The 14,208-nt window shown below is 39.2% G+C and overlaps 1 protein-coding gene across 7 annotated transcripts in view; it reads left to right on the top strand.

Moving 5' to 3' along the window:
* Positions 1-14,208, top strand: part of NTNG1 (netrin G1) — a 347,271-nt gene that overhangs the window by 240,840 nt on the left and 92,223 nt on the right. For all 7 annotated transcript variants that reach the window (XM_009001807.5, XM_035252257.3, XM_009001801.5 and 4 more), the window contains exon 4: positions 13,292-13,464. In XM_009001807.5, the coding sequence (XP_009000055.2) occupies positions 13,292-13,464 (173 nt within the window). The remainder of the gene's footprint in view (positions 1-13,291; positions 13,465-14,208) is intronic.

Raw genomic sequence — 14,208 nt, 5'->3', positions numbered from 1 at the left:
AATATATAACATAACATAAATATAACATTATATATATAAATTATGACGGTGTCAAGAAATCCAATAGTCACTATCTAGTTGTTTTGTTCCTGGCCATGTCCTATCTCTTGTGACATTTCAGACGTTATTGCTGTTCTTGATTTCTGTTGACAGGGTTCCTTGTGTCTTTGCTTTAGAGTCTTTCTCATCTTAAGTGGCACACTTTGGGTCATTGGTCACAAGATCAGACTCCGTTGGTAGCTGTGGAGTTTGGGTTTTGGTTTTGTTTTCTGTTTTCCTCCCTCTTTTTGTGTATTTTTTGTTTTGTTTTGTTTTGTTTTTGGTCTCTAAAACTTCAACTTTTCCAAGGCTTGTTAACAAAAGTAGGCCACTAAATAGGAGGAAAAAACAAAAGCTTTGCTAAGCACACTCTTTTCTATTGGAAATTATTTTGTTTCTCAGAAAAGCGAGAATTAGAAGAAAGCTATTTTCCCCAATTTTCCATACCACCCATGAGAAACTAATTCAATTTCCTCTCAAATTTTGTAGTAAAATCTAAAAGTGTGGAATAAAGTTGCTGGATGTAGTATTGTTTTACACAGGTTTGACTTTTTAAAATTCCTGATGATAGAGCTATTTACTCAGCCTGATCCATTTCTAATCAGAGTGCAATATAAACATTTGATGAAATAATACCTTTTTAAAGTGCATAAATATACATATTTAAGAGATACCATCTAGCCTGATAGAGAAGGGCTGTGGAGTAGGACAGCTCACAGCTCTCTAACCAGAGCCTGCCTGAACTCTGCTGCTTTCTGGAACCCAGGAGAGCATTAGGTTTATTCCTGCTCTATTTTTCATTTCTCACAGTTTTTCCTAGAAAAAATTATATTAATCCAAGGAACGGTATAAGAAATCATCATGGTTTAGTTCACATCAAATTGGAAATAAAAACCTAAGTGAAAGAAACATTTCACTGATGTGGTTCTATAAAGAGAAAAAAGGAAGATCTTATAGCAGCTGGTTACAATAAACCACAGAATGGATGAATGTGTGAAAATAGCTTGATTATGTCAAAAATCTTTACAGGCTCTAGGACTATTTTACTTATCTTCATAGCAGTCCTACATCATAGCTAATAATAATAAGGGGTTACATGGAAGGAAACTGAGACTCAGAACAGGTTAATGAGAGAGTCAGGAATTGAACTCAGCCCCTTGTGTCACCAGAATCCAAGCTCTTAGCACTCTGTTGCCCTATTCCTCTTATAGACTCTGGTTACCTAAACTTCGCTTATTTGTATTTCTGGGACTTCCAGTCCTAGATTTTCTGTTTCCCCAAAAAAGCATGATTTATAAAATTTTACCACATCTGTGCATATATTAAGTATCTAGTTTTATCTGTTAATTGCATTTGGCCTTGGGTGGACTTAGTTTTAATGAGCCCTTTGCCTGCCAGTCTTCAGATGCATTGAATGTGTCGAGAACGGTTGCAATCTAGATTGCAGTAATTATCTTGTTATGTCTTTTATCCTTCAGCACTCCTTGTCTAAGCAGATTTCTCGTGAGTTTAGCAATTCACAAGGAATATGGTAACAGAGCACATCATATTCCTGCCTCAATCTTGGACAGTGCATGATCTCAAACTTATAAGCTCCTATTTTCATTTTATAGCCATGGTCCTCCAGCCTTCCTTGCAAGCTTTGAAATAGAATAGGGCTACTTTTACTATTATCTAAAAGAACCAGCAGTTTACTGAATCATGTAATCTGATGCTTCACTATACTCAAGTTTAGGGTCTCAAGTAAGGTTTAAATGGAACTTTTAGATAATTTTTCTAAATACCAAGATTCTAACTCATTTATTACCTAACTGTACAAGAAGTCTTTCTGGTTCTTGTTCTATCAACTTTTGGGGCAAGCCAATTGCTATATACATATACACACACACACATACACACGCATATATTTATATACATTTATATATTTTATTATATATACATAATTTATATATATTTATATGTATATATGCAAATATATATAATTTATATATTTATATATATGCATATTTATGTATAAATATTTTTAATGTATAATATATATTTATATAATTTACATAATATTTATAATAGATATGTATATTTATACATTTATATATTTGTGTATATATATGTGTATCTATATATGTGTGTGTGTATATATGTATGTATATATTTTTTTGTTTGTTTGTTTTGTTAATCAACGAGAGCTTGTAACGTTGCTCAGGTTGGCCTTGAACTCATAGCCTCACCTCCTCAAGCGCCAGGACAACTGGCCAGAGCCACCGCGGCCCCCTTTTTTTTAAATTTTATTGTAATTTTATTATTTTTTTAATTTTATTTATTTATTTATTTTTGTTAATCAATGAGAGCTTGTTATGTTGCTCAGGTTGGCCTTGAACTCATAGACTCACCTCCTCAAGCACCAGGACAACTGGCCGGAGCCACCGCGGCTCCCACATGTATATATTTGTATGTATGTGTATGTGTGTATATATATATATATGTGTGTGTGTGTGTGTGTGTGTGTCTGTGTGTATATATATATGGTCATATATATATATGGTCATAGACATATGACTATAAAATCCCAATGTCCATGAAGAAACGACAAAAGTCTCAGTTTTTATTTTACACTCCCAGAGAAAATGGTCTAGCAGTCGATTTCTCTGTTGGTTTTTTCTTTTTAATCTATACTAGTCAGTTATCAAAGACTATTTTCTCAAGAACAGAGCTCAAGAAAAGAAAATCCCATCAACCAGGAGCCATATTCGGTACTCATTAGGTTTGTGAAGGAATGAGCTCAAGAACTATATGGAAAACCTGGCCTCTAGATTTGCAGGGAGGCTGCCTTTCACGTATGCTTCTCCTGTAACACAGGAATTCATGCGCAAGTTGATCGCTGTCCCCTTTGTTGGTCTGTTGACATGTGGCTGCTTTATAAGAAGATATCTATTTCACATTAAACTTTGGTCATTGCATAGTTTGGAAAAAATACGTCTTATAAAAACATTTTTGCTTACCAGTGATAACTACTGTCAAAGTCTGGGTTTTTATTAATAAAGAACGGAATCATAGAATGCTGAACAGATTGGAGTCTTCTCTTCCCTCTGGTATCAGGAGCCGGCCAGGCACATTTGACATTTCACGATCTAGGCTTTTGCTGTAATATTGTACTTAATTCCACAAATGATGATAATAGTAGCTTATATTTATTAAGTGATTAATATATACCAGGCCCTGTGCTCAGTATCAGTTGTGTGAAGACAGACTCATGTTAACAGTGCCCTACGGCTGGGATGGGGGCCTCTGCTCCATATACCCACTTTGACACACGTTCCCTAACTATTGTAGAAGTTGTCTGAAGGCTGGGATTCAGTCCCCTCACCCCCACGTTCCTACGCCCTGGTCGCTGTCGTAGTCCATGTGGTCCAAGATGGCTCAACACTGTGTTCGTTTTCCAGGAAATAAATGAGAAATTGAGGAATGAGTGTCACAGACACCATGCCTACTAATATCCCATTGGTTACAACATAGTCATATGGCCACACCTAGCTAGGGAAGATGTTGGGAAGTGTTGTCTTTACACTGGTGATGGTGTACCCAGGTAAAACTGTGCTGTTGTGGCGGGGGGAAAGATGATACATCAATTAGCAATCTTGGCCTCATTGTGTCTTATCATTTAATGCTCCCAGCAACCCCTTTGGTAGGTATCTTATTATCCTCATTTTACAGAGGAAGTAAATCGAACTTCAGGAACTCGCCTAAGCTTCCTGCTGCAGCAGGGATACATGATTCCAGGGCTGAAACTCCTATGACTGTTTTCTATTGTATTTTGGATAAATGCCACATTTTTTAAGAATTTTGTTTTTTTTTTTAATGTACAATTCAGTGGTTTTTAGTATATTCAGTGTTGTGCAGCCATCACCACTATTTAATTCCAGAACAGTTTTATTACTCAAAAAGAAAGCCCCTATCCATTAACATTCACTCCCCATGTGCTCCTCTCCCGCCGTCTCCTGGCATCCACTAATCTTTCTGTCTCCATAGACTTGCCTATTCTGGGCCATTTCATATGAAGGAAGCCATATATAATATACATATGTATTATATATGTAGCATATATTTATATATTATGTTTATGTATGTACACATATGTGTGTGTGTGTGTGTGTGTGTGTGTGTGTGTACATATATACTTTTTTTTTCTTGAGTTGGAGTTTTGCTCTTGTTGGGCTGGAATTCAATGACGTGATCTCTGCTCACTGCAGCCTCTGCCTCCTGTGTTCAAGTGATTCTCCTGTCTCAACCTCCCAAAGTGCTGGGATTACAGGCATGAGCCACCACTCCCAGCCAGAAATTATATACTATGTGGCCTTTTGTGTCTGATATTTTTCACATAGCACAGTGTTTCCAAGTTTAATTCAGGTTGTAGCATGTATCAGTACTTCATTCTTTTTTATGGCAGAATAATATTCCATTATATGGATATACTGAATTTTGTTTATCTATTAATCAGTTGATGGACATTGGGTGTGTTCACTTTTTGACTGCTATGAATAATGTTGCTTGTAACATTTACATACAAGTGTTTATGTGGACATGTTTTCAGTTCTCTTGGATAAATACCTGATGTCAAATTTCTGGGTCATGTGGTAACTTTATCTTTCTGAGGAACTGCCAGACTATTTTCCAAAGTGGCTGTACCACTTTTTTGGAAGTGTAAACAAATATTTTATACTTCCAATAGAGACTGCTATTTCTCCACATCCTTGCAGCATGTGCGATCATTCATTTTTCTTTTATTATAGACATCCTAGCATGAATCCGTATCTCATTGTCATTTTGATTTGCATCTGCCTTAATGACGAATGATGTTGAGCAATTTTTCATGTGCTTATTGGCAACTTGTATACTTCTTCAGTGAAATATCTATTCCGATTCTTCCCGCATTTTCTAATTGGGTTGTCATTTTATAAATCAGTTTTTAACATTCCTAATATGTTTTGAACAGAAATGCTATTTAAACAATAAGTGCAAACCATTTTGATATAAATTGTTCAATTAAGGTACGAATGCACCGATCAGTAGATTTGACAGAATTTCCAAACAAAATAATCAGTCCAGTTTGTGAGCGCAGCTAGAACCTTAGTGCTAATCCACTTTGGACCAAAAATTTTCCAACAGAATTCTGGTGGAAGGGAGAGAGCTTGCATAAGCCTCACCCATATTTGAGTTTTCCTGTTCATCAGAACTCTGACATACTGGTGAGCTCTACAATATTTCTCAAACCTTACTGTGCAACTAAGTCACATGAAATCTTGTTAACATTGCAGATTCTGCTTTAGTAAGCCTGGGGGAGGACTGAGATTTCTAACAAGTGATACAGCTCTTGTGATACAGAAGCTGCTGGTCCATGGACCACACATTAATTAGCAGCATTATAGTATTAAGTGGTAACACTGCTCTCTAGTACCATGGGTCTCATTGTTGTATGCACCAGTTTGCTTAGTTCAGATCTCAGAGTAATGTCCTAGAAAGATCCAGCCTTTAAATTTGACTCGTGGCTGCCATGTACCAGTGGTGTGTTTCTTTGAGCAAGTTACTTTACTGCCCTCAGCCACACTTTCCACATCTGAAAATAACAGGTAATTATACCTCATTCTTAGAGTGATAATGAGATGAGGTGAAATAATGTACATAAAGCACCTATTACAGTTCCAGGTATATGAAGGGCCTTGGTAACTGATGGCCCTCTTTTTTTCACTTGCCTTCAGTGGTCGAGGCTGTATCCCTCTGACTGTTCGGTGCAAAGGCATCATCATCACTGGAGAGACAACTAAGCGTCCCTACGCTACTTTGTTATATTGTCATGATTAGAAACAGAGAGTACTACTCTGTTTATGGTCTCTAGTTATTCCGTTTCATCTTCTCTACTCAACAGATTCTATGTTCTTGGAGATTAGGACTATATGTTGCCTTCTTTTTAATCCCTATATGACCTCTCATGGTGCTATTCATAGAATATGCCATTAATTAATGCTCACAGAATGAATCAGACAGCCCATGTCCATAGTAGTAGAGATAGTAACTATAGAAATAACAATGGAAACTAACATTTGTTAACAACTTTTTGACAGATACTATCTTAAGGGCTTAGGTGCATCATCTGGTCCAAGCCCCACAAGCCTCCTTTGAAACCCCTCCATTTCTTGTCTGTGGTTTACAGAAAAGGCAGCTGAATTTTAGAAGTACTCAGGAAGAGTGAATGCCCTCTGAGGTTGTAAGAGCAAAGTTCTGGTGGCATGCTGCCCGTGGTCCAAATCCCTGCTCCACCTTGTGCCAGCTGGGATTCTGAACACCTCGATATTCAAACGCATGATCTGTAATCATCAGTGCAGATCTCATGGGATTATTGTGATCTTGGTATGAAATAATATGTGAAAGATACAAAAAGCATTTAGCACAATGCCAGGTGCTTATAATTATTCAGACAATATTAGCTCTGTTTAGTTTTGTGTTGTTAAGTTACCTATCCTGGCCTTACAGTAAGTAAGTGGCAAAGGAGGGATTTGAACTCAGGCTATTTCAGTGTCCCAGGGTCATAACTCATAAACTCTAAGTTATGTTGCTCCACACTCCCCATTTCAAGTAATGTGTTAATGTGGGAACTTGAAATTCTGATATCTATGTAAGGAAAGTCAAGGTGGGCTGGGCACGGTGGCTCACACCTATAATCCCAGCACTTTGGGAGGCCGAGGCGGGTGGATCATGAGGTCAAGAGATCGAGACCATCCTGGTCAACATGGTGAAACCCCGTCTCTACTAAAAATATAAAAATTAGTCGGGCATGGTGGCGCGCGCCTGTAGTCCCAGCTACTCGGGAGGCTGAGGCAGGATAATTGCTTGAACCCAGGAGGCGGAGGTTGTGGTGAGCCAAGATTGCACCACTGCACTCCAGCCTGGGTAACAAGAGTAAAACTCCATCTCAAAAAAAAAAACAACAACAACAACAACAAAAAAGAACAAAAGAAAGTCAAGGTGGCTGCAGAGACAGAAAAGGAATGTGAGGGGCATTGTATAATGTATCACCTTTTAAAAAGATATTTACAAAGCTTCAATATTTCTGATAACACATCTTCTAAAAGCGTTTGTATAGCTAGTGCTAATCTAAGGGAACAGGTGCAAGCAGAAGCTGATCCAGGTTTTGGAATGCCTAAAACTTACTTCCTTTGTGGGGTGCAGGGACCCAAGGGGCCTCATTAAGGAAAAACCCTCATTAATAAAAATAAATAAATATCTTACTTGAGTAAATGATGCCAAAGCATATTACCATGTGCACAGATTGCTAGGGTCCTCCTCAGAGCCCCGAAAGTAAACGTCATCCACTTCATGGCGAATCCTCCTATGGCACAAAAGTAACCAAAACTCTGAGTGTACAACAGCAAGCCAGGCCTGCATTCCTGTTTGTCTTCAAAAAGGGACATTTTTTCATTCCTTTGTCTCAGTACCTCCATTTGGAACATTAGTAATAGGCTCTATGGACCTCTAGCTCACAGGAAATTCTGGCGGATAACATGCTTCCCAGAATAGATATATTAAGTTATAAAAAAAAAAAATGAGGCAGACGGTATAGGTTTTTCATACCTACTGGCAGGTGGCACAGAACTAAATGTTGGAGCCTTTTTATAAGCAAGATTCAATTGACTCATGACAGCTGGTCACTAAAATACAGCAAGTGCAGATCTGGTTGAAAGTGAGAACACACTGGTGTTTGTAAAGTTTGCATCACAGACTAGAGCTCACTTTTTTTTAAGTCTGTCTTAGTGACACCCTTTTTGGCATTGTCTGCCATTTGTCACTTGCACACAAATAGATCTTCAAGGAACATGCAGGTCAATTTGTTCTATCTGCAATGTCTAGGTATGAGTTCTGTGGGTGTAAACAGAATCGGTGAATAGACCTCTCCAGAAGATCAGACATGTGACTACTAGCACAGCGTTTTAGGTCTCCACGTACCCACTTCCTCCCTGCCTAAAGCGACAGTAGATGTGGGAGCTGGATAGCCATGGGAATGGATAATGAATCTGTCAGAGACAAGTGGGATGTCACAGAAGTCTGCCCTCTACCTATCATGAGGCCGGAGGTTACAACACCAGGAATTGACAGCAATTTCCCAGCACTGGGAAATCCATTTTGTTTTTTCCAGTTGGAGGAAGAGCCACTCTGGCAAGGGCTCTAAATAACAGGTTTTAGCGTCTGATTGGAATGGTGCTGATGAGGAATAAACTAAGCTGTGGAAATGAAAGGGAGTCATCTCCAAACACAGGCAGTGTCCTGAGCCTCAGCCCCTACTTGCAGTGTTCAGCCCCAGCACAGCAATTGTGACAGTGACTGAGCAAAGACAGCCCAAAAGCTGAGCTAGGTCACCAGATGTGAAGTTACAGTTTGAGCCAGTGTTCAAGCAATGCCCCTCCCCTAACTTTAGCTGGACCAGGGTGGCCATCCTTGCATGACACATTGAAGCTAAAAGAAGCACGTTCTTGAATAATTATGCTATCTGCTATGCAAATGCTTTTTTTTCCCTCTCCCCTGAGCTGTGTTCTTTTCCTAGGTCTTTCAGACTTTGTTTTAAGATGGTCTTGTTTTGGGTTTCAGTCATCGGATAAATCCCATGGAGTTTAAATGAAATTAAACTGTGTTTATGATATCTCACAAATTTTATAGAGTCTCCTTTGTCCAGTGTAATATTAGTTATGAAAACCAACAATGAGGACATGTGACAGTTTTCAACACACATCATGGAGTGTTTAGTACAATGCCTATTAATTTCCCATTAATTAGACCATTGCCAAGTTAGACATAGTAGAACATGTATAGACATTCTTGCTTTCAGGAAGCTTACTTATTAATTATCATTTGTTTTAATCATCTACGTTTTTAAGTACTTATGATGTGCCAAGCACCACAACACATACTAGGGATGTTACAATAAATAAAGCAGACACAACGGCTGCCTCCCAGGAACTTCTCCTCTAGTGAGGATGACAGAATAAGCCATTAAAATTCAGCCTGCAGCCTATAGCAGGGATAGTATGGAGTTTATTATGCAGCCAGACTTGCCTTATGTTGTAGGAGCACACGGAAACGGCATCCTGGTGGACCAGAGAGACATTCAGATAGTTGATCAGCAGATGTTTTTTGAATACCAAAAAGGAGCCAGGCACTGACATATATGAGTTAATATCTGAAGGGAAGAATTATCCAGATCAAAGACGTAGGAATAGGAGAGTAGAATGCTGTAGGCAGAAGAAACATCTTACAAGAGTATCTGCAGGCAAAGTTTGAAGAACTAAGTGTAGATTTAGGAGTGATACAAATAAAACTGGAAAAGAGGCAAGAGATAAATTGCAAAAAGAACTTGCAGGTCATGTTACAGAACTTAGACTCTATCCTGAAAATAATGGGAAATCTTACAGTTCTGTTCCAGAAGTGACCCAAAATATATTGTTTAAAAAAATATTTTGACTATTGTGTTGAGATTGGGTTAGAGAGGGGCATATCCGGAGCACAAAATTCTGTTTAGAAGGTGTTGCAATAAACCAGATCAAAGATGATAATCACAGCTAAGGAAGTGATTGTTGCCAGAACTGTATGGATTTTAAAGAGACTCAAGGAAGAATGCATTAGTCCATTTGCATTGCTATAAAGGAATACCTGAGACTTGGTAATTTATAAAGAAAAGAGGTTTATTTTGGCTCACAGTTCTGTAGGCTGTGTACAAGAAGCATGATGCCTGCATCTGCTCAGTTTCTGGTGAGGACCTCAGGAAGCTTCCACTCATGGTGGAAGGTGAGGCGGAAGCAGGCATGTCACATGGCAAGAGCAGGAACAAGAATGAGGGGTAGGTGCCACATTCTAGATCCTGTAAGAGAATTCATGGAGCAAGAATTCATTCATTACCACAATGAGGGCACCAAGCCATTCATGAGAGAATGACCCCAACACCTCCCACCAGGTCCCTCTCTAACACTGGAGATCACATTTGAACATGAGATTTGGAGGGGACAAAATAATTAAACCACATCAAAGAGGAATCTCAGGACTTGGTGAGAGACTGAGTGATGCCAGATTAGATGTGGTAGAAAGGGAGAGGGATATATCATTCTTAGCGAACTGGGTGGAAGTTGGTACAATTTACTAAGAAAGCACAAAAGGAAGAATAGGTGTGGTGGAAAGCCAAAAACTCAAAGACATATTGAGTTAGGTTTGTCCAGGAGGCATTTTGATGAATACGTCTGAAGCCTAGGAGAGAGATCTGAAATGGACACACAGATCCCAGACTTACCAGCATTTTGATTAGATATTCTTCATGTGGTGTAACAGAGAGAGGGGCTCTATGCATCCCCATGGGTAACAGAGAATCTCTGAATCTCCTAAAATGTTTTCACACTTTGGGCTTCCTTTAAGTATGTCTATTTGGGGTCAGGAAGATGAGAGGAATTTACTTTAAAACATCTATGACACAAAGGAAGTTAAGGACAGCAGATGAAAATCGAAGGGACAACTTGGTAAGAGTGCCCAGGGAGAGTGCACTGGCTGTGCTGGACCAGAACCTGGGAACAGCGTCTATAGTGAACAGTCTGAAGAGGTTCCTGAAAATGAGCTTGGGTAACCAGAGGGGAGAGTGTCAGGAGAAAGGGAGAGGTTCAGAGTCAATGCCCCTGAGAAAACAAAAAAGGCAAGGAAACGTATCCATTGGATTTTCAACAGGGCGGTCGTGGGTGATTTGGCAAGGGAGGCTGTGGCCATGTGCAAAGACTGAGTGATAGGAGATGAGAGAAAGGAGATGGCAAGTGTAGGAAACTCAAGAAGGGAGGGAAGGGGACTAAGGACGTGGCTGGGGGAGAGGACCAGATGCAGAGTAGGTATTTCCTCACCTGAAGATGGGAGAGACTTGTTCAGTGAGTGAGAACATTTAAAAGGACAAAGAGCCTTTAGTAACAACCAATCCAAGCATGCAGACACGTTTAAAGAAATCAGAATAGAGCTCAGGGTAAGTACAGTGGTCAGAATGGATTTCAGAGAAAGGTTTTGAATTGAGTTGAGCCTTGAATGATTAATAAGCTTTTGGACAGCTGAGAATGAGCCATTAATTGGAAGAAATCTGAGAAAAAAATAAGACTAAACATTCACCTATTCTCCTTTTACCTCCTTTTATTATTCAAAGAATATCTTCTCAGCTAATATAATGTCTTCAGAATGGAAATTGCCTGTAACTCAGAGTGACTACAAGAATTAACAGTTACAAGATATATAATCCAATTTACAATTACTCCTTGCATTCTTGGTCTTCACGCATGAAACCAGCATATTCTCTGGGACCACATTGTTCAATTTCCTCATTTGGAATTTTTAACACCAGATATGGTGCTAAATCAGTATAAGCTGGTGCTTCTATCACTTAGGTTTCAAACATCCTCCATATATATAAACACACCCATAAATAAAGGTGTTAATGTTGGAAGGAGAAAGATCCTTTAATAAGCAACCTAGCACAAATAATTATCTGCCTCTAGGAGATTGTGGTAGGACCTAGCTCGTAATTAAACATCGCCTGTTTAACTGAATTCTTTTTTATCTTACCTTTTTAAAGCATATACAAATGATCATTTTCAAAGGTGACATTTATGTGACTAAGTTGAACAAGCTTATTATAATTTGTCAGTACACAGAGAACAGATTATAGCAAGAAGTATTATAGATTGTAACAGACCCCTGAGGAAGCTGCAGCTTGGTCTTCCCAGACAGGTGAGTAGATGCTGGTTGCTTTAGGACTACATCTTGCTTTCAGTAATAGTCTTAACGATTCCTTTTTTTCCTTGTCATAAGTATGGGTCAGTGTTCCAGATTCTGGATGCACTAAAGAAAAACTCGGCCATTGCCGTGCAGACATTAGAGAAGCCAACGTTATTGTTAAAGAATTTTGTTTTCCTACCTAAGAAAGAGCATTCTGTTCTCTTTCCCAGTCATGTAATTTGGCCCAAGAGAAAAAAAGTAAAATACCATAATATGTCTTTGTCTTAATGAAACTTGAATTTCTGCATTATTGTCCTAGTTCCTGGAAGAGGCCAGGTTTGTTTTCACTCACACACACACACACACACACACACACAGAGGCTCGCACACACTCTCTCCCAATGGTTCTGACTCTGACCTATCTCGGTTCTCTACCCTCTAGCCCGGGTGCCCAGGTTCTCTCCTATGTGTGGACTGTCTCTTCCCACATACATTATTCTGACCTCTGGTTGTGGCCATTCTGTCAATGTAGGTTTTACCTTTCCAGAGGAGATGGTTCGTGCTCGGTGTGATACAGTTTATATCCTGCTGCCTCAGCAAATATCGTTAGCCATTGCAATTTTATAGTCAAAGATTTTGAGCATTGGGATGTATTTTTGTGGAAATTGCATATTGCATTGTTGCCTCTCATATATCATGGCTTTATTCATAGGCAGCAAAGGCCAAGCCTTAGCTAATGACTTCAAAACCCTGCCACATGAAGGGTTTTTTTTTGTTTTTTTTTTTCTCTTTTAGGATTGTAAGCATCTTTTATCAGAGTCATTTGGCCTGTTTCTGAGTGCCCTTTGTGATTCCCCAATTTGCTCCGAGTGGGATGTCTGAGGATTCCTGTCACACCTGCCCTTGGGTCTGTTAGTGGCCATGGTGGAAAACTTCTTCTGATCTGAGGAAATGTCATTTTAGAGTGCAGAACAAGAACACTTGCTTATAATTTCTTGGGTTTCTAAGAATAAGTCTGAATAGCAAATTATTTTAATGGTTATCTTCCTTTTTAAGCAAATAAGAATTGTCTTAACGATTTTAAAAAAAGACAACATTCTTCTTTAAACCCAAATGAAACCCAGATGAAATTGTCATAGATTTGTTAATATCAGAAAAATACCTTTTCCTGAATGACAGTATTTTGGAATCTGTTGAGAGCCCCTTGATTCTGGAGCACAGTTATCTTGGGGGAGCTTCGGGTGTCCGCTGACCTGACATTCGGCTTTCTCGTAACAAAACTGCCCTCTGCAAACAGCCCTTTTTGGGAAGATTCTGCGGGCTGGGCCTGCAAATCTGTCTCTTACTAAATGCCTGTGTAGCACTAAAGCACTGTAGAGTTTGAGAGGCACATCCTTTGAAGACAGATCAGGGAAGCCTCTTTGGTCACCAAGACCAACTCATCTGACAATGAACTCTTTGTCTCTCCTCTGCCCAGGTGCAAGTGTAATCTTCATGCCACTGTGTGTGTGTATGACAACAGCAAATTGACATGTGAATGTGAGCACAACACTACGGGTCCAGACTGTGGGAAATGCAAGAAGAATTATCAGGGCCGACCTTGGAGTCCAGGCTCCTATCTCCCCATCCCCAAAGGCACTGCAAATACCTGTGAGTAACTCTTCTTGGTAACAGCATATTCTGTGCACAATGAGGTGATAGTTCCTCTCAATTTTGCTTACAATTGTGATGTTACTCCTCTTAACTGTTAAGTTGTCTCATTCTTCTTTAAAGTGCTGTGAAAGTTTTGGTCCACATCTTACATCTTGTAGACATCTTTTAGCACTGATCATCAGTAAAATTTAGTCATCTGACATTCACATCAAATGTGTTGGGAAATTATACTTGACATCAAAGAAGGAATTTTTTCTAAGTGGATGAGTCAGGAGGTGATTTTTTTCCTCCCACAAATTAATTTTCAATTGAAATATCAAAGGCCTTGAACACTCTCAACCCTAATTTAATTTTAGCCATAAACAATTTACAGAGATTATTTGAATGTTTACAGCCCTATTTCCCATACTGGGTATCCTGAGAGATACTTTGTCCAGAAGATGTTTCCCTCTACACTTTTAGCTAAGCCCTAATTTTGCCTGGTGAAAAGCTTGGCTGTTTTCAAACTCCAGCAATTGAAATGTACCTGTTTTGGATCCTGTGTGTAGAGGCTCCCTTTGGAGAGCATGACTGTAGGTCTGTGGGGACCACATTAAGAAAACAGGTTTTTGTATGCTTGTGAAAGCGTGCAAGCATTATCTGTGTTTATAGAAACCATGTGTGTGCACCCATTGAAATCCTGATTCCCTGCAGGAAAACAGGCTCTGACATGCTCACAGAGAAATGTGATTATTTCCTGAA

The sequence above is a fragment of the Callithrix jacchus genome, chromosome 7 (assembly GCF_049354715.1).
Source record: "Callithrix jacchus isolate 240 chromosome 7, calJac240_pri, whole genome shotgun sequence".
NCBI classification, from domain to species: domain Eukaryota; kingdom Metazoa; phylum Chordata; class Mammalia; order Primates; family Cebidae; genus Callithrix; species Callithrix jacchus.
The sequence above is the reverse complement of the archived record's forward strand: the minus strand, read 5'-3'. Positions and strand labels throughout refer to the sequence as shown.